Below are 19318 nucleotides of genomic sequence, written 5' to 3'. Positions count from 1 at the left end.
AAAGACACCAATCGCACTTCCAGTAATACAAAAGCCCAGTTAATGGATAAAATTAAAACAGTTTTTGCGGCCCTTCCCAGGGAGACTGTAGCATCAGCTTGTTCGAGGTTCCGAAGCAGAATTGAAGCTGTGATCGATGCTAATGGTGGTTATTTTGAGTAAATCTTGTTGATAGTATTGTAATTAACTCTGCCTGTAATGTTTTTTTGTCAATTCATTAAATTTAATAGATACAGAAGATTTTCTTTTTCCTTACGAAACTGTCAAATTTATCCCGAACACCCTGTATATATATATATATTATTATTATTATATATATATATTTCTTAAAAATAAATTTTAAGAAAAAGTACAAAAAAAAATTATATACAGAGTATTTCAAAGAGAATGTCCCGATCTGAAAATTGTATATCTCTGCAACCACGAACCACAAATGAATGCGACTTGTACCATGTGAACGGCCTTGGCCCAGGGTTTTTTTGTAAACAGATTTTTGTGCTAATCTGTTAGAGGACATGGAGGAAGACACCTTCCTACAAAGGTTGATATTTAGTGATGAAGCAACCTTTCATCTAAGCGGTAAAGTTTCGCGCCACAATGTTCACTTATGGGGATTTGAGAATCTACATGAAATTGTACAACATGAATGTGATTCACCAAAACTTAATGATTTTTGTGCGGTTTCTGTAAGAAAGGTTTATGGCCCTTTCTTTTTTGAGGAAAATACTGTTATGGGAACTCCTATCTTGAAATGCTGCAGGACTGGCTACTTCCACAGCTGAATGAAGAATCTGAAGATTACATTTTTCAGTAAGACCACCACATTGGAACCTCCAAGTTCGTCGGTTTCTAAATGAAACAGTGCCTCAGCATTGGATTGGACACACGGGACCCCACGACTTGGCACTACACTCTTGGCCTCCAAGATCTCCAGACATCACACTTTGTAACTTCTTTTTATGGGGATATGTAAAAGACTGTATTTATGTTCGTCCATTACCCTCTGACTTGGATGAGCTCAGAACCAGAATCAAGGCCGCAGTAAATTCTGTGACAGAAGATACTCTCAGACGCATTTGCGATGAATTCAGCTATCGGCTTGATGTTGTCTGTGTAGCAGGTGGAGGGCACATTGAGCATTTGTAATTGTGGTGAGTGAAACTTTAGGTCTTACTTCATTGTTGGTAATTTATTTTGTAACTATACTGCATTTTCATTATTAAATATAATTATTTGAAATCGGGTCATTCTTTTTGAAACACCCTATATATATATATATATTTTTTTGTACTTTTTCTTAAAATTTATTTTTTTTACTAAGTCTGGAACCTTGCTCTAGAGACCAAACAGTGGACTTTTTTAAGCCGCTTTAAGGCCTTCATTAAGCTGGACAGTGGTCTCATACAGGCCAATGAAATCCATCTCCCTCCTAATGATATTCCTTTCCATGTCTATACTGGGATTTAAATTCATAGCAATTTGGTGAGTGTGGATATGTCAACCACTTGGCTAACCAGGCTGGCATATATATAGAAGATGACTTGTATCTAGAATGACTTCACATCAATTGCCTTAGTATCCAATAATGCAAAGTACACTTCCTTTAAGAAAGGTATATTGTTATGCATTATAGCAGGGTCGCAAAACAGACTGATTGCAAACTTTAATTAGGTCTCATCAGTGGAAGCAGGATCCACACTTGGATAAAGGATTAAACAAGAATATAGCTTCTTGGTAAGATTAATTTGATTTTGAAACAAGTGGAAACTGGAGAAACTCCCTATAACGATTTCTAATCCAGCGTCTTTTAATAATAAGTTGATACACTTTTTACTAGTTGCATATGAGAAATATGTGATTTCTGCATTAATTCAACCACCAGTATACATGGTGACTGTAATACATGGGTATCGCATCGTGACAGATCCATCTCAGGCAACTCATTGAGACTTATTCCTTCTACCTTTAGTGACTTTGGATTTGAGAATTCTCCAGAGGTAAGTACAAGCTAGTTACTATATTTATTCTATTTTTCTCTTTTTTTTAATTTCTTATCTTAACTTAGAATTTAGAATTCCTTTATTAACTTTAAATTATTGATCCTTAGTGGGAAAGAATTATTATTATTATCACTTTATTATTATTACCACCACAAGACCTCATGGAGTCACACACTCATCTGGGAGGTCCTTTTATCACACACACACAGCTCATCATACTGTGACTCGAACACATTCAAACTCCTTACAGACACCACACTCTCAGGCAAGGCATTCCAATCATTCACAACTCTGCACGAAAAAACCTGCCCCTCACTCCCCAACTCACACCCTCTTTGTACAGTTTCCAGATATGACCTCTAGTTCTCCCCCGATCTCCCACTATTTTCTGTAGAACTTCTCCAGCATTGATCATATAACAACTCTTTACCAACTTGTAGGTCTCTGTCATATCTCCCCCTCTTCCTCCTGTCCACCAGACTCTGCAAATTACATCTTCTCAATCTTTCCTTATACTTGACATTCCAGAGGTCAGAAACTACCTTAGTCAATCGCCTTTGGACCCTTTCCAACATCTCTTCATCCTTCTGAAAACCACGTGACCAAATCTGGGCACAATAGTCCATGTGTGACCTAATCAAATCCTTATACAATGGAACAAGAATCTCCCTACTTCTACATGTCAGTGTCCTCTGCATCATTCCCAGAAGTCTTTGTGCTGTCTTCACAATTTTGGCTATGTGTCCCCTAAATTTCAGATCCTTATCCACTATCACTCCCAGATCTCTTATTTCCTCCACCTCCTCCAACAATATATCCTCATCAAGCATAAATTCTGCATCCCATCTGTGTTTTCCAAATTTTAAAACCTTACATTTTGCAACATTGAACTCGCATCCCCATTTCCATGCCCAATCACTCAATTTATTCAAGTCTTCATGTAAGGCCACAACATCTTCACTACTCTTCATGGTTCGTCCAAACTTTGCATCATCTGCAAACAACTGAATATCTCCATCAAAATCTTCACCTATATCGCTAATATACAAGTTAAACAGTAATGGCACCAAAACAGACCACCGAGGCACTCCATTAGTGACTTTCCTTTTCCTGGATATTGCTCCCCCATACACAACTTGTTGATACCTATCAGATAGCCAGTCTCCAATCCAATGCACTAATCTAATATCCAACCCCATCTACTCTAGTTTGACTATCAATTTATCATGAGGTACTCTATCAAAAGGTTTTGCAAAATCCAAGTATATTACTGTGTATCTTTCTCCTCTGTCCAAGGAAGCAGTCACTTTATTGTAATAAGTAAGTAGATTACTAAAACATGACCTCCCTTTAGCAAATCCATGCTGTCCATCAAAGATAATACCATTGTTGTGAACCCAACTCTGGAGCCTAGTTCTCACAGGCTTCTCCAAAAACTTAACCACAACACCTGCCACACAGTAGGACTATAGTTTGATGCTTGAGTTCTATCACCTCCTTTATGAAGTGGCACAATCTTGCCCTCCTTCCACTCCTTAGGGAATTCAAGAAGGTGTGTGTACAATTCAGAAGTTATTATGACTTCTTGCAAATGAAATGGACAAATGACTTTAGATTGAGCTTAAGATGCCAACAACCATTCTAATCATTATCAACAGACTAGAGTTCCAGAATTTATACTCACAATCTGGTGGTGGTGGTGGGCTGTAGATGGCATTGGTGTAGTTGTGGTTAGAATGAGCTGTAGAGTAGGTGCCCCTCCTTTCAACGAGTCTTTGGACTTCTTGGAGGTGTCATATAATAATAATAATCTGGCTCATATTTAACACAAGAAACAGCTAAGGAACCAGACTGGTTCTGTGAAGTCCAAAGAACAATGGATGGAAGTGCCCATGGCCTCAAAAACTGCAAAATAAATTTTACAAAAGAGCCAAGAACATGGGTGCGAAAGTTTGAATACAGTCAGAGATGACAGCTGACTACTGCACTCACTGAATTTTAAGATGATAAAAATGTGTAATACCATACATTCACTTTTAAAAGTGAAAAAAACTTCATCCTTTCTTTTAGTATTACACAGTGGTCAGCATTCATTTTAGAAATTATGGACTTTACAACCATGTTATAAATTGGTGAGGGTAACTCAGAGGATTGCTGCAATACCGAGAAGGATGCTAACCTGCAGAAATAAAAGAGTTATCATTCCATTGTATAAGACTCTGATCAGACCACACTTAGACTATTGTTCTGAGATTTGGTGCCCAGGATTTGAAGGGGATAAATTCACTATGGAAAGGGTACAGAGGCAGATAACAAAGATAGTTTCAGGACTGTACAATATTAGTTATGAGGATCGACTGAGAGAATGTGGACTGCAGAGTTTGGTGGATAGAAGAATGAGAGGTGACATGATCGAGATTTTTAAACTGTTGAGAGGCAATTACAGGGTAGACATTGGAGAGGTCTTTCACTTGGTGGAATGGCAAGAAAGAGCGATGACAAGGGGCCATACGAAAGGAGGCTGTGCGCAAGAGGGTGAGGAGTGGTTTCTTTGCATTCAAGGTGGTTGAACCTTGGAACGCATTGCCTGAGAGAGAGTGGTGGAGCTGGAACGGTCAATGTGTTCAATGAGTGGTATTATAATGTTGGAGGCTTAATGGATTTTTTACAACACTCAGAAGGAATGGTATGATAAACTTTGTGTTTCCTAAAAAATGGCCTCCCACGATGAGGCTTCTGACTCCATGGAGGCCTGGATAATGATAATAATAATAATAATAAATAACTATTTTAATTTTCCCAATGTCTTGACCTTCATATTAAGGTCATAATTTGAAATATATACAAGTATACAAGGACAAGCTGAGTTACATTTCACACAGTAAGCTAAAAAACAATGATTTGATCGCCAGTAATTCTACTGGCATGACCTCTGGTGAAAATATACTATATAAAAAAAAAAATATTACACACACACACACACTGCTCAAAGCAATTAGGGGATATTTTAGTTCTTGTCGGATAATTATAAATTTCTGCAAATAATTATAACTATTGGGTACTTTATACATGAATAAATATTTCTTACTTATGGATAGGGTGTAACTGATGGGATATTGTTTAAATAATCGATATTTATTACAAGTTAACAAATTATACATTTTAGCATGAAATAATTTTAACAAGAATAACAACAAGAATAGCCAAAAATGCTTTTGTTAATTTTTAATAGGGCGTATAGTTTCCATTAACAGCCAATCTTGATTGAATGTACCAGTTAAGATGATCAAACACTTCTTCTGGGGTTGGTCGATTACTAGAGCCTCTGCTGCTAATGGCTCGCACAAAAAGTTAAGCAAGTTTGAGCACGGTTAGTAGTTTATCGTTCGATGCTGTTGGCACACTCTCCCTCAATGAGTCTTTGGACTCCCTGGAGGTATTACATAATAATAATAATCTTTTTCCACTCTTCTGTAAGAGCAATTTCGACTCTTGAAGTGGTCGCGGTGGCACCAGTCGAGCAGAAATGCACATACCAAAAACATCCCAGGCATGTTCGATTGGATTACAATCCGGTGAACAGGCAAGCCAGTCCATTCATTCAATACCGTCTTCCTCAAACCACTCTTGTACCAAAGTTGCATGGTGATGTACGAGCATTGTCATCAATAAAAATGAATTCTTGGCCAATTGCAACAGCATAAGGATGAACTATAGGTTGCAAAATCTCATCACGATACCATTCGGCGGTTAAGGAACCGTTTCTGATAAAATAGAGATCAGTATGGTCACCTATATTTATTTCAGCCACACCTATACTTATACCATCAAACTCCCACATTAATGTTGGGGTCTTTCACGAACAAACTATGGATTATTTCGCGTTCAACTTTCATGCCATATCAAGATACATCGGCTATCTGGTTGCAGACTGAACCTGGACACGTCACTAAAAAGTATACGAGCTCGATCCTCATTTGTCCAAATGTAGTGTTCCTGTGCCCAAATTCTTCAGGCTGTTTTGTGATTTGCAGTAAGTGAAATGCAAACCATTGGTCTTCGAGCATATAAACCTATGGCATGAATATGATTTCGAACTGTCTGTGTCGATGCCAACCTCCCAGTTGCTGCAGCAAGTTCGCATCGAAGTTGTGTTGCGTTAAATGTTTCTTTTCCTCTGGAAAGTAATGACAAATACTGATTGTCTCTTTGAGTTGTTGATGATCGCTAACCTTGCACTTGTTCTTAAGCAAACATTTCCCATCTCCAGAAAGCGACTCCAAAGTCGCAAAAATTATGCTTTGAGATACATTAATCACATGAGCAACAACTTGCTGCGTATGTCCAGCTTTCATTTGACCAGTGGCTCTATAATCCATGGATTCCAGGATATCATGTTGCTCTGCCATTTTTAACAAAATAATGGGTGGTAGGTGACACAAGGTTACAATTGAAGTGATAATTATGCACTGGGGAAGGGAGAGCAAAAAGCCATATATCCCAAAGATGCTAACAGGGCTAAGACATATTTCAACAAGTTTTAACATGATTTTGTAAACAGTTGCATGTTCTACACTGTTCTATATTAAGAATATTATAAAATAAAAGTGTTACATTTATAAATTATTTTTATAACTTTATAATTTACAAGAAACCCAAAATATTCCATTATTGTTTTGAGCAGTATATATAATATATAAAAAAAAAAATACAAATAAAATTAAAACATTAATTATTTAGAAACTACATCAAAGCCAAATTCTATTTAAGATAACATAAGAGAAACATTATTTCATATAGATAGTTTTCTTACAGTAACAATGCTGTCCTAATTTAACATGACAATTATTATATTAGATTTAAGATTCTGGATTATCTACAGTCCTCTTTATAGTTAACTCTTAGGGAGAAAGGTTCTGTGGGTAGAATATATGCCTTCACATGCTTGCGATTTTTAGACCATCATTATTGTTCAGATTAGGGTGGTTGATAAGAATCTCACAGGATTTCTTAAATTTACATTCATACCATGTTTTGGTAAGATATAAACAATTGGTGCTTGTTTTAGTAACATGGGAGCCTTTTATAATAAAGTTACAAAAGCAGTAGATGAGGGAAAGGCACATACTGCCATTTTCTTGGATTTAGCAAAGGCATTTGACAGGGTGCCACATGATAAGCTGATATTTAAGTTGCAGCACATGGGTTTGGATGTCAGGTTGGTCAATGGATTCAGGATTAGCTGTCCAATAGGCTTCAGAGAAATTGTGTATGGTGGAGCAGTTTCAAGGAGGCAGTGGGTTACAAGTGGGGTCCCACAGGGCTCAGTACTGGAACCTATATTGTTTAACCTTTATATCAATGACATTGTCAGTGGATTGCAGGGGAATATTCAGTTGTTTGCAGATGATGTGAAGCTGGGAAGGGGTATTAGTAATAGTGCAGATGTAGTAGTCATTTGAATAAGCTAGACAGATGGGCAAATGAATGGGGATGTCGGTTTAATGCAGCAATATGTAAGGTTTTGAAGTTTGGGAAACATCGATGGGACCCTGCATATTCTATTGGCGGAGATTACTACAGGAAGTAGGGGAGACAAGAGATCTGGGGTTGATGATTGATAGAAATCGGAAATTTAAGGGATATATTGCAAAGGTGGTGAAGGTAACACAGAGGATTGCTGCAGTAATGAGAAGGCCGCTGACCTACAGAGATAAAAGAGTAATCATTCAGTTGCATAAGACCCTGATCAGACCACACTTAGACTACTGTTCTCAGATCTGGTCCCAGGATTTGAAGGGGATAAATTAACTGTGGAAAGGGTACAGAGACGGATAACAAAGACAGTTTCAGGATTGTACAATGTTAGTTATGAGGATCGGCTGAAAGAGTGAGGACTGCAGAGTTTGGTGGATAAAAGAAGGAGAGGCGATATGATAGAGACTTTTAAACTGTTGAGAGGTGGTTACAGGGTTGACACTGGGGAGTTCCTTCGCTTGGTTGAACAGAGGGTCATGACAAGGGGCCATCCCTGGAAGTTACGAAAGGAAACTGTGAGAAAGAGGGTGAGGAGTGGTTTCTTTGCATGGAGGGTGGTTGAACCATGGAATGCATTGCCTGATGGAGTGGTGAGATTGAGAACAGTAAAAGCATTTAAGGAGTGGTATGATAGACTGTGTTCCCTAGGAGGGACCTCCTCCCACAATGAGTCTTGATAAACTTGTGTTTCCTAGGAACGACTTCCTGAGATGAGTCTTTTGACTCCTTGGAGGTTTAAATAATAATAATCATCATCATCATCAAATTCCTGCCATGTACCCTCAAGGGGTGTATAGGATATGACAGTACTACATGAAAAAATTACATCATTACTAACTTCCTATCTACAATTTTCCTCCAAATCAGTCTGTTACTTGTCAAGAATCCAACATTATCAGATCTAATATTTCTATCGTCTAAGGCACTTTGTACCGTATCAATCCACCTATATCTTGGTCTTCCTCTGGGTCATTTTCCTGCCAACCTGGTAGAGAACACTTGTTTTGCTAATCTTTCCTCTCCTATTCTATTTAAGTGACCATACCATCTGAGATTAGCTCTGCTAACGCATTCCTGGATGCTGACAATGTCAAGTTCTTTCCTAATATCCTCATATTTAATATGATATTGCCATTGATGCCATCTGTTCACGCCTATAATGTTTCTCAGGACTCTCATATCTGTGGTCTCTAGTCTTTGGTCAAGTGTTTTACTTCTGACCCAGCTCTCAGATCCATAAGTTAAAATTGGTTTGAACACAATCCTGTATACAGCTAATTTAGTGTTCCGACTAATTTCTTTCTTATTCCATATGAATTTATTCAGTTGACTTCCCACGATACCAGCTTTGCTGATTCTGTTGTCTATTTCTATATTTAGTTTACCATCTTCAGTAAAAATTGTGCCTAAGTAACTGAAATGTTTTACTTGTTCCACAGGTTCTCCATTCACAACACAGTTGACATTTTCAATGATTCTGCCTATTTTCATTGTCTTTGTCTTTTTATTGCTGACCTTCATACCATATCGATTACAACAGCTATTCAATTTAGTCAGAGAATCTTGCAGACTTGTAGCGGATTTATTTAGAAGTATAACATCATCTGCATAAAGCAAAGAGCTGACATTAACATCTCCAATTTTGATATCAGGTTTAATACCACATTCCTTCATAATGTGATCCATATAGATAATGAATAACAGAGGGGATAATGCACATCCTTGTCTCACACCAGATTTAACATTAAACCATCTTCCTGTACTTCCTTCAATTCTAACTGCTGACTCACAACTCAAATAAAGACTAAATATTGCTTGATATAATGCCCCATTCACACCATATAACTGCAGCGTATTGAATAGCTTCTCTCTTGGTACCTTGTCATATGCCTTTTCCAAATCGACAAAACTTAAATACAGATCTTTGTTATATTCCCATGCTTTCTCGACTATTTGTCGTAAAGTGAAGATCTGATCCTGACAGCCTCTATTTGGCCTGAATCCAGCTTGTTCTTCACCAAGCTTTTCTTCCACAATTCTTCTCAACCGTTTCTCAAGTATACTTGCATAGATCTTGCCAGGAACACTCAGTAGGGAAATACCTCTGTAATTCTCACATTCAGTTTTATTTCCCTTTTTATATATGGGTACTATGAGAGCTCTACTCCAATCATCAGGAATTCGTCCCTCTGTCCAGGCTTGCTGAACTATGCAGTGCAGCCACTGTAAGACTCTTATACCACCATACTTCAGCATTTCTGGTCGAATATCATCTACTCCTGCTGCCTTTCCACATTTCAAGCCTTTGATGGCTTTTTCTACTTCAAGTATGGATATGTATTCCTGACTGCATGCCTGGTCAGTGTTTTTTATCACTGTGCTGTCATCACTGCTTGTTTCATTTAGCAGTTTTTCAAAGTAATTACTCCATACTTCAAGGATATCTTTTTCTCCTGTTTTCATTTCACCTTTATCATCTCTAATTCCTTTTACAGCACTCTTTCCTCCATTCCTAAGCTTCTTCAACAACCTCCAGAATATTTTGCCACCTTCTTGATATTTATTTTCTATATTCTTGCCAAAGTCCTCCCATGACTTTTGTTTAGCTAGTTTTACACACTGTTTAGCTTTCTTACATTTGTCTCTGTATTCTGTAAGAGTAAAAGCTGACTTATTTGACAGGAACTTTTGATATGCTTTCTTCTTTTCCTTCACTGCCTCTTTAACTTCCTGTGTCCACCAGGGAGTTCTGATTTTTTTATCCTTGCACACAACCTCACCACATGCCTCTCTGGCAGAATCAATCAATGTTTCCTTCAGAGTTTGCCACTGAATCTCCAAGGTTTGATTCCTGTTCTCAATCTCTTTCATTTTCTTTTCAATAATTTTTCTGTTTTTTAGTCTACAGTTCACATCTGAGAGCTGCTCAACTTTTATTCGCTTTAAAACTTTCTTACATGTTATTCTTTTCAATATGAAATTCAATTTTATCCTGCTCAAGACTAAATAGTGATCACTTCCAATTTCAAATCGTCTGTACACTCTGGTGTCCTGCACCAGGGAGAAAACATCACTATCAACAATAACATAGTCAATGAGACTTTTCGTATTCCTAGCCTCTTCTCTCCATGTGAATTTGTGCACATTTTTATGTTGGAACATGGTGTTAGTAATAACCAGTCCATGTCCTGAGCAAAAATCCAACAGATATTTGCCATTATTATTAGCTTTGCTCTTTTCTCCAAATTTTCCCAAAATATTTTTGTATATCTCATAATCATTTCCTACTCTACTATTTAGATCCCCAACAAGGACCAACTTTTCCTTTTTCAATGTGTCAGTTGCTTTTTCTAAAGCCTCAAAAAATTCCTCCACTTCTACCTTAGTAGAACCTTCTGTGGGACCATAGGCACAAATAAGTCTCATTGTCCAGTTCCCCATTCTCATATTTGCCCACATTACTCTACTTGAGACTGACTGCCATTCAAGAAGATTAGCCTCGTATTTTGTGTTGAATACTATGGCTACTCCTTCTTTTCCTTGATTGTCATTGCCTGAATATAACATTTTGTATTTATTGCTCAGAAAGATCTCACCAGTTTTGGTCTTTTTTGTTTCAATCACCCCTATTATGTCGATCTGGTACTTATCTAATTCCTTAGCTAGCTCCATTTCTTTGCCATTCAGGCTTCTTACGTTGATAGTACCGATCTTTAACTCTGGTGATGTTGAGTTGGGGTTTGTTTTCAGATTTGTTCCAGTAGCTGACTTTTCGCTGTTCGCCCTGGTTCCCTGGCAAAAACAACGGTGGCCTTGTTTAACCGGGCGACGCCCCAGCCGGCATGAAATTTTGTCATGTTGTACCATCATTTTTTATTTTGGTTTAACCAATAAGAATACAATTTGGTCGGCTAAATCCCAAATTGCCAGCCCATCCTCGTTCGTTCAGTATCAAAGTAGATACCCAACAGGGTGCACCACGAGAAGGTGAGGATTGGACATTAGGTCAGAAGCCCTGGTCGATTCTCTGCATTCCTTTAAAGGCTATGAGGAGGTCTCCTCTCAGTTATACAGCTTTGACCCTTAAGCACCCCCTAAATAATAATAATAATAATAAATAATAGTGATGAAGATACTTCAGACACAAACATTTGTTTGTTTACACTTGCATAAAGAAATAAATCAAGAATATAATTTCTGGTTTAGTATAATTTAAACATACAGTAGTAGTTATTTTAAGTCACTTCAGTTTACAATAAGCAATGCAATAGTCTCACACTCAGGTAGAAAAATCATCAACTACTTAAAGACAACAAATATCCATGCTGGAGTGTAATTTGGATACATAACTTGCATGTCTGAGTATAGAAACTCTTTCATGCTGGTGAATGCTCCAATGCTGAACAAGAAAAAATTATTATTATTTGTCACATCCAGGGAATCCAAAGACTCATTGAGGGAGAGCATCCACTCTACAACTCTGCTTCCACTACTCACAATCCACCAACTGACTGCAGCTACACCAACGCCATCTACCATCGATCACCACCACTAGTATTTCCACAGACAATCACAAGCATCCATGCCCATGGCCAGAATCAAACCTGCAGCCTCTTGACTGGAGAGCAGACACGCTAACCACTAGGCCAGCCAAGCTGGCAGAATGACATGACAGGTTTTGCAGTTTGAGACACTGCATGTCTGTGAAGTCAAAAGTCTCAATGAAGGCCTGTAATGGGTGCTTGGGGGAAGAGGGTTGACATCAGGTAACACTGAGTCCAGTGAGGACTGGCAGGGATCATGATAAGTATACAAGCAGTGACAATTTTATGCTTTATACTAATGCCAGGATTAATTGGTGGCATTGACTGATCAGCCTGGCCAAACATTATTGGGATATCTGAGATGTGGGTAATGGAAGATGATATAATAACAGGAATAGATGTAGCAGAGTACAGCATTTTTCAGCAGGATAGGAAGGGAACACGAGATGGTGGAGTACTGCTTATGATGATAAGTGATGACTTATGTCTTCAAAGAGTGGCAGCTTTGGAAGGTAGTGATACTAATGGTCTTTGAAAGCATATGGTGTGAATTAGAGGTGGGCAGGACAGGTTATTTAGAGGAGTGTTGCTACAAACCAAGGAGTACAGAGGGTGTGGAGCAGCAGATGTTTAGGAAGTTGAGCTTTGCAAGTGGAAGAAGAATGCTTGTTATGGGAGATTTTAACTACAGCAGTATAAATTGGGGAGAAGAGGATGTATGTAGCAATAAGGGAATGAACTTTCTAGAATTCTTGAGGGACAAATGTCTTAGGCAACATGTAATAGAGGGAACAAGAGGTTCAAGAGTTTTGGATTTAGTCATAGCATCAGAAGAGTTGATAATAACTGAGATGACATCTCTCCCACCAGTTGGAGAGAGTGACCATGTAGTTTTGACTTGGAAGATAAATTTATATGCAGGAGTATCAAAGAAAAGGGAACATATGTGGAATTACAAGGCGAGTGATTATTTGGGTGAGTTCCATGGAGGGCGGAATTGGAAGGTCAGAATATCATTAGTGCTTGGGAAATGGTGAAGGAATATTTGTTAGCAGCAATAATAAACTTTATTCCACGAGTGAAGAAGTGGACATAATTTGGTGTAAAGTGGATGACAAACAATATCAAACAGGAGGGGTGGAGGACAGATGCATGAAGAATATAAGACAGAGGCCAGGAGAGTGACTAGCAGTATAAGCTGATGAGGAAGGCAAATCTTGAATATTAGAAGAGATTGGCACTAAGATCCAAAGAAAATCCTAGGCAATTTTTTAGATATGTGGCCAATGGGAGGAGAAACGATTGTGGAAGAATGACATTGTGGGATAAAAATGGGAATAGAGTGACTGATGCAGAGGACTTAGTGGAATTGTTCACTGGAATTGTTTATTGGAGTATTTCATCCTGGAGGAGTAAATTTTAGTACTAGAGGGATAGGGCAGGTTGGAAGTTGAGAGGTGCAGGAGGAGAGTGTGTTCCAAATACTGAGTACTTTGGATGTCAGTAAAGGTGTGGGACTGGATGGTATTTCACCACAAGTTTTGAGAGAATGTGCTAAAGAAATGACCGCTCCTTTGACCTGGCTAAAGTGACAAAAGTCTGGCTATGGGAAAGGTGCCCAGGGAATGGAAGGAAGGTAAGATAGTGCCATTGCATAAGGGCCATATAGACTGGAAGTGTCTAATTATAGGCCGGTTTGTGTGTCTTCAGAAGTTGTTAAGGTCTTGGAGAAATTAGTGAGGGATGTTATCAGCATTGGGCAGATGAGGGTAATGTTATCTGTGAGAGTCAACATGGATTTGTTAAGGGGTGATCTTGCTTAAGTAATATGATTGCCTTTTATAATAAAGTGACAAAAGCAGTTGATGGGGGAAAGGCATACTACCATTTTTTTGGATTTTTCAAAGGCATTTGATAGGGTGCTACATGATAAGCTGATATTTAAGTTATAGCACATGGGTTTAGATGTCAGGTTAGTCAACTGGATTCAGGATTGGCTGTCTGATAGGTATCAGAGAGTTGTGTATGGTGGGGCAATATCAAGGAAGCAGAAGGTTAGAAGTAGGGTTCCACAGGGCTCAGTATTGGGACTTATATTGTTTAACCTTTATATCAATGACATTTTCAATGGATTTCAATGGGATATTCAGTTGTTTGCAGATGATGTGAAGCTGGGAAGGGTTATAAGTAATAGTGCAGATGTGGTAGCCCTGCAAGAGGATTTTAATAAGCTAGACAGATGGTTAAATGACTGGGGTATCGGTTTAATGCAGCAAAATGTGAAGTCTTGAAGTTTGCGATACATCGATGGGAGGATAGCATGGAGGAGCTGTACTGTTGGAACTAGGGGAGACAAGAGCTCTGGAGGTGATGATCAATAGAAAACTGAAATTCAGGGGGCATATTGCAAACACAGTGATGGTAACCCAGAGGATTGATGCAATACTGAGAAGGATGCTGACCTGCAGAGATTGAAGAGTTATCATTCTGTTGTATAAGACTCTGATGAGATCACACTTTGACTACTGCTCTCAAATTTGGTACCCAGGATTTGAAGGGAATAAATTAACTGTGGAGAGGATGCAGAGGTGGATCACTAAGATGGCTTCAGGACTGTACAATATTAATTATGAGGATCGGCTGAGGGAATGTGAATTGCAGAGTTTGGTGAACAGAAGAAGGAGAGGTGATATGATCAAGACTTTTAAACTGTTGAGAGGCAGTTACAGGGTGGACACTGGGGAATTCTTTCACTTGGTGGAGCAGCAAGAAGGAGTTATGACAAGGGGCCATCCTTGGAAGTTACAAAATATCAAACCATGGAATACATTGTCTGATAGAGTGGTGAGAGCAAGAATGGTCAATGAGTTCAAAGCATGGTATGATAGAATTTGTGTTTCCTAGGAAGGACCTCCTGCAATGAGTCTCTTGACTTCATGGAGACCTGAATAATGATAATAATAATAATAGTGAATGCTCCAATGCTGAATGTTTTCAAAAGAAGAATGACACTATAGGTGTTGTGGTTCAAGACTGTGCAAATTCATGGAGCCAAAAGTCTCAATGAAGGTCTGTAAAATGATGCCATCTTCTAAGCCAACAACACCTGCTAAATGTCAGAGATATCACAAAAATCATTACTGTATTTCAATTTTAAAAAAGATTCAGATAAACAGCAGAATACATTACTTATGGTCATAATGCTTACCTGAACTGGAAGAAGTCACTAAAAACCATCCCTTCTCAGATCCATGTGTATCTTTTTCAGGAATAGTACTGTTGTTATGGAGTTGAGAAAACACTTTGGCATTGACTCTAGTCCATGCAGATGAATCTATCATCGTATTTTGCCATCCACACGTGTCATTTAAGAAGTCACACTCTCCTGAATTGAAAAATGAGAGAAAATAGTTATTCAAGCATGTACACATGCACACAAAGAGACAAGTTCCAACATATACTCAATATGCTTAAAGTATCACTAATTTGGTCAACCATTAAGACTACTGGCCTGAACTCTAGTGAAAAAAAACTACATAAAAGCTAGTCTTGTTATCTGTTTGGTTAGAGATCATTAATCAGAGGATTTGATTTTGAGTGGGGTTTGGGTTTCGCATTTCCCTTTTGCTGAGATTGATGAGAAAAAATTTGCTCAGAATGATCATGAAGTGATCAACTGGATTGTTTGACTAGCCATATGAAGATTTCTATGAAGAAAGGATTATGAAAAGCATAGGAAATGGTTGGAGCTATAGCATGCAGGGCCAGTTTTATCATTAGGCGAACCTTGGCAATCGCCTAGGGGCTAAGACTTTGGGATGCCTTATTTTGCTACATAGTTCAGGAAAAAATTACAACCTTCGAAAAAAATTAATAAAACGTTGATTACTAATAAAAAACTGAAATAAGTCAAACCGTCCTGGTGCTCACCGATGATCCTACATTATTTTCACCTTTCTCTATTTCTTTTTTTATTATTTTTATAAATATCCACATGTGTAGGTGTACATGTGCTTGTGTGAGTATGACAAAATATATAGAGAGAGACAATGTATGGGGTGCCTAAATCTTCTTTGCCTAGGAGCATCAGATACTCTTGGACCGGCCCTGATAGCATGGATAAGTTGTTAAGTAGTAGGGAGATAAATGCTATGTGGGAACTGGCTCAAAGATATTTAAAACATATACAAATATATTCTGAAGATCAAAAGCATGAACAAAGTAGATGTAAAATGGATGAATGAAGGGATTAAGCATGACATAGCATACTGTGGAGGCAGCATAAGATAATAATACTAGCAATCAATTACATGGGGAATATAAAGAGCAGGCCAGGAAGGCGACTCAGTGGGTAAGAATATCAAAACTAAATATGAGCAGAAATTAGCAAATCAAGCTAAGAAACTCTATAGAGTTTCTTGGCTTGATTTGCTAATTTTTTTTAGATATGTGGCAAGTAGATGGAAGAATAATTGTAGTAAGATGATGTTAATGGATGAAAATAGTAGAATGGAACTGCTGCAGAAGACATTCGAGGTATTCAGTGATCAATTTATAAGGCATTTCATCCTCATCAGGGTGAAATCATGAGAATCTCAAATGTAGAGGAAATAGAGAGGATGGCTTAATTGTGAGTGAGCAGGAGATATATGAGGAAAGAAATGAGTCTGGTGTCAATTAGGCAATTGGATTTGATGATACATCACAACATGTCCTGAGGGAATGTTCCAGGGAGTTAGCAGTAGCAGTTGGCAGTTATTAGTCTTAAAACAGCACAGGTCCCAAGAGACTGGAAAGAAAGTAATATTGTGTCTTCTCCCCAAATTTCAGCTCCTTATCCACCAACACCCCTCTCCCCCCAGATCTACATCTCCTTCACCTCCTCTAAGAAAGACCCGCCAATCTTATATCTTGCATCCAATCTGTGCTTCCAAACTTTGAAACCTTTAACTTTGCTATGTTAAAATGACAGTCCCATGCATTTTCCCATACAGAAAATCTATTCAAGTCCTCTTGCAAGGTTACAACATTCATTGCAATCCACATAGTTCTTCCCAACTTTGTATAATCGTCAAACAACTGTGTATCACCCTTCTCAATATCATTTACATAAAAATTATAAAAATATCATAAAAATTAAACAGCAATCCCAAAACATACCAATAGGGCACACGTGTGGTAACGTAGATATTCTCTGTATGTGAGAGCAATATCCTCCTCCACAATATTGTTTCCCCCCATACACAACTTGCGGATACCTATCAGACAGCCAATCTTCAATCCATGCACTAATCTAATATCCAACCCCCATCTTCCAGTTTACTTACCAGCTTGATATATTGCAATCTATCAAAGACTTTGCCAAAATCTAAATATACCACCATGTATATTTAGATTCTCTCACAACTTTGTCCAATGCACTTGTCACCTTGTCACAGTAAGTGAGAAGATTGCTAAAACACGATCTTCCTTTAGCAAACCCTTGATGTCCATCAAAGACAATGCTGTTCTTATCAACCCACTTCTGAATCTGGGATCTCACTAGCCTCTATGACATCTTTAACACAGCTTCAGACAAATTACAGATTGTAATTTGAAGCCTTATAAGTTACTCCTTTTATGAAGCAGATCAATCTTGTCCTCTTTCCACTCCTTTGCAGCTTATGCAAATCTAAGACTTAAGTTAAAGAGGTAAGATAAAGTTGCTCATAACCACCTGGAACATTCCTTCAAGACATGCAGTGATAAATCACCAAGCCCTAAGGCTTTATTGATATCAAGTTTATTCGATTTTGCATACACCTCCTGTTCATTCACGAACAGTGGCTTCTCCTCCTTTCCTACTGCTCTTAAGTTCTGCATGATGTCACTTTCATGAGGAAGAAATACCTTTATGAACTGATTAATTAACATCTCTAGTGTATATCAATATTTCCTCCTCAATATTTATCATTCTACCATTCTCTCCAACCAGTATCATCCTTTTTTTCAACTTGTCACATATATTACTAAAAATAAATAAATAAATAAATAAATAAATAAAAAACTCCTGAGGATTCCTTTTAGCCTCATTAGCTAATCACTGATCATACTGCACTTTTGCTAACCTTACAAACGAATTACCACTCTTGCTTGCTCTTTGTTCTCTTCTTGCAACCAACTATCACCACCACTCATCTTATGCTGCCTTCATAATACCTTCTTCCAAATTGCATGCTTCTCCTTTTCATTTATCTGTTATACACCCACCTTATTCAACCTCCTGACATTTGAAATGCATTCAAACATTGTCTAGCAGACAATTCCTGAATGGATTCCAAGCGGCATTGATCTCCTTGCTTTTCAATTCAATGATATATCTGCAAGTTGTCTCCTGACCTTGTCAAAATCACCAGTCTTATAGTTCCATATATATATATATATATATATATCCCTTTCTCACAGAAATCCTCATATGACTGGTGGCCACCACCCAAGTAATCACCCTCATGATCACTTCAACAACTGGAGGGAGAGACAACAAATCAATTACAATACCATCCTCTGATATGATAATCAAATCCAACACCCTTAATCCACATGTATCCTCTGCTAAGTACTGCCTACAAACCTGCAAAAACTCAAGGAATCCATTCTGATTGTTCTCAGATGCTATCTCTTCATTCCAATCTATATTACCATAATTAAAATCACCCATAATGTTATGTATTAGGTACTTTTCTTATTAGGTAGAGTTATTTGATTATACATTTCCTTCTCACTACCCTCCACATTACGAGGTCTGTAGCAACACCTAATTAGATATTTTATTCTGCTCACTTACACCTCATATTATACAGATTCAAAACTACTCCCACTGATCACCAACTTTATCTCCACCTTAGATGGAGATTACTCTTCTGCTACCATCAACAGCATTTCTTCCCCCCCCCACTTCTATTGCCTATCCTCATGAAAAACATGATATCCATTCATCTCTATTCCTGTCAGAATGTCATTGTCATCTAGCCATGTTTCACTTATTCCAATAATTTTGGGGCAAATATGATCTATTAATGATAGAATTTAATTTCCTTCATTTTGAATACTTCTGGCATTTGTAAACATATATACTAGCTTATTTCTGGTTCAATAACCTTCCCCAATCCCACTATTCAGATGTGACTCTGCCATTCCTCCACCACCACCCTTGGCCACCTATTTTAATCATCACTGAACTTACACTTCTCCTCAGAT

At 38.0% G+C, this 19318-nt stretch overlaps 1 protein-coding gene across 1 annotated transcript in view; it reads right to left on the bottom strand.

Moving 5' to 3' along the window:
* Positions 1-19318, bottom strand: part of LOC150101230 (MAM and LDL-receptor class A domain-containing protein 2-like) — a 1363156-nt gene that overhangs the window by 1254873 nt on the left and 88965 nt on the right. Inside the window, exon 7 of the mRNA XM_090402193.1 lies at positions 15291-15467. Coding sequence (XP_090258319.1) covers positions 15291-15467 — 177 coding nt within the window. The remainder of the gene's footprint in view (positions 1-15290; positions 15468-19318) is intronic.

Source organism: Typopeltis vanoorti, chromosome 12, assembly GCF_054136105.1.
Source record: "Typopeltis vanoorti isolate ZY-2024b chromosome 12, IOZ_Tvanoo_1.0, whole genome shotgun sequence".
In the NCBI taxonomy this organism is placed as follows: domain Eukaryota; kingdom Metazoa; phylum Arthropoda; class Arachnida; order Uropygi; family Thelyphonidae; genus Typopeltis; species Typopeltis vanoorti.
This window is presented reverse-complemented; position numbering and strand designations above follow the sequence as displayed.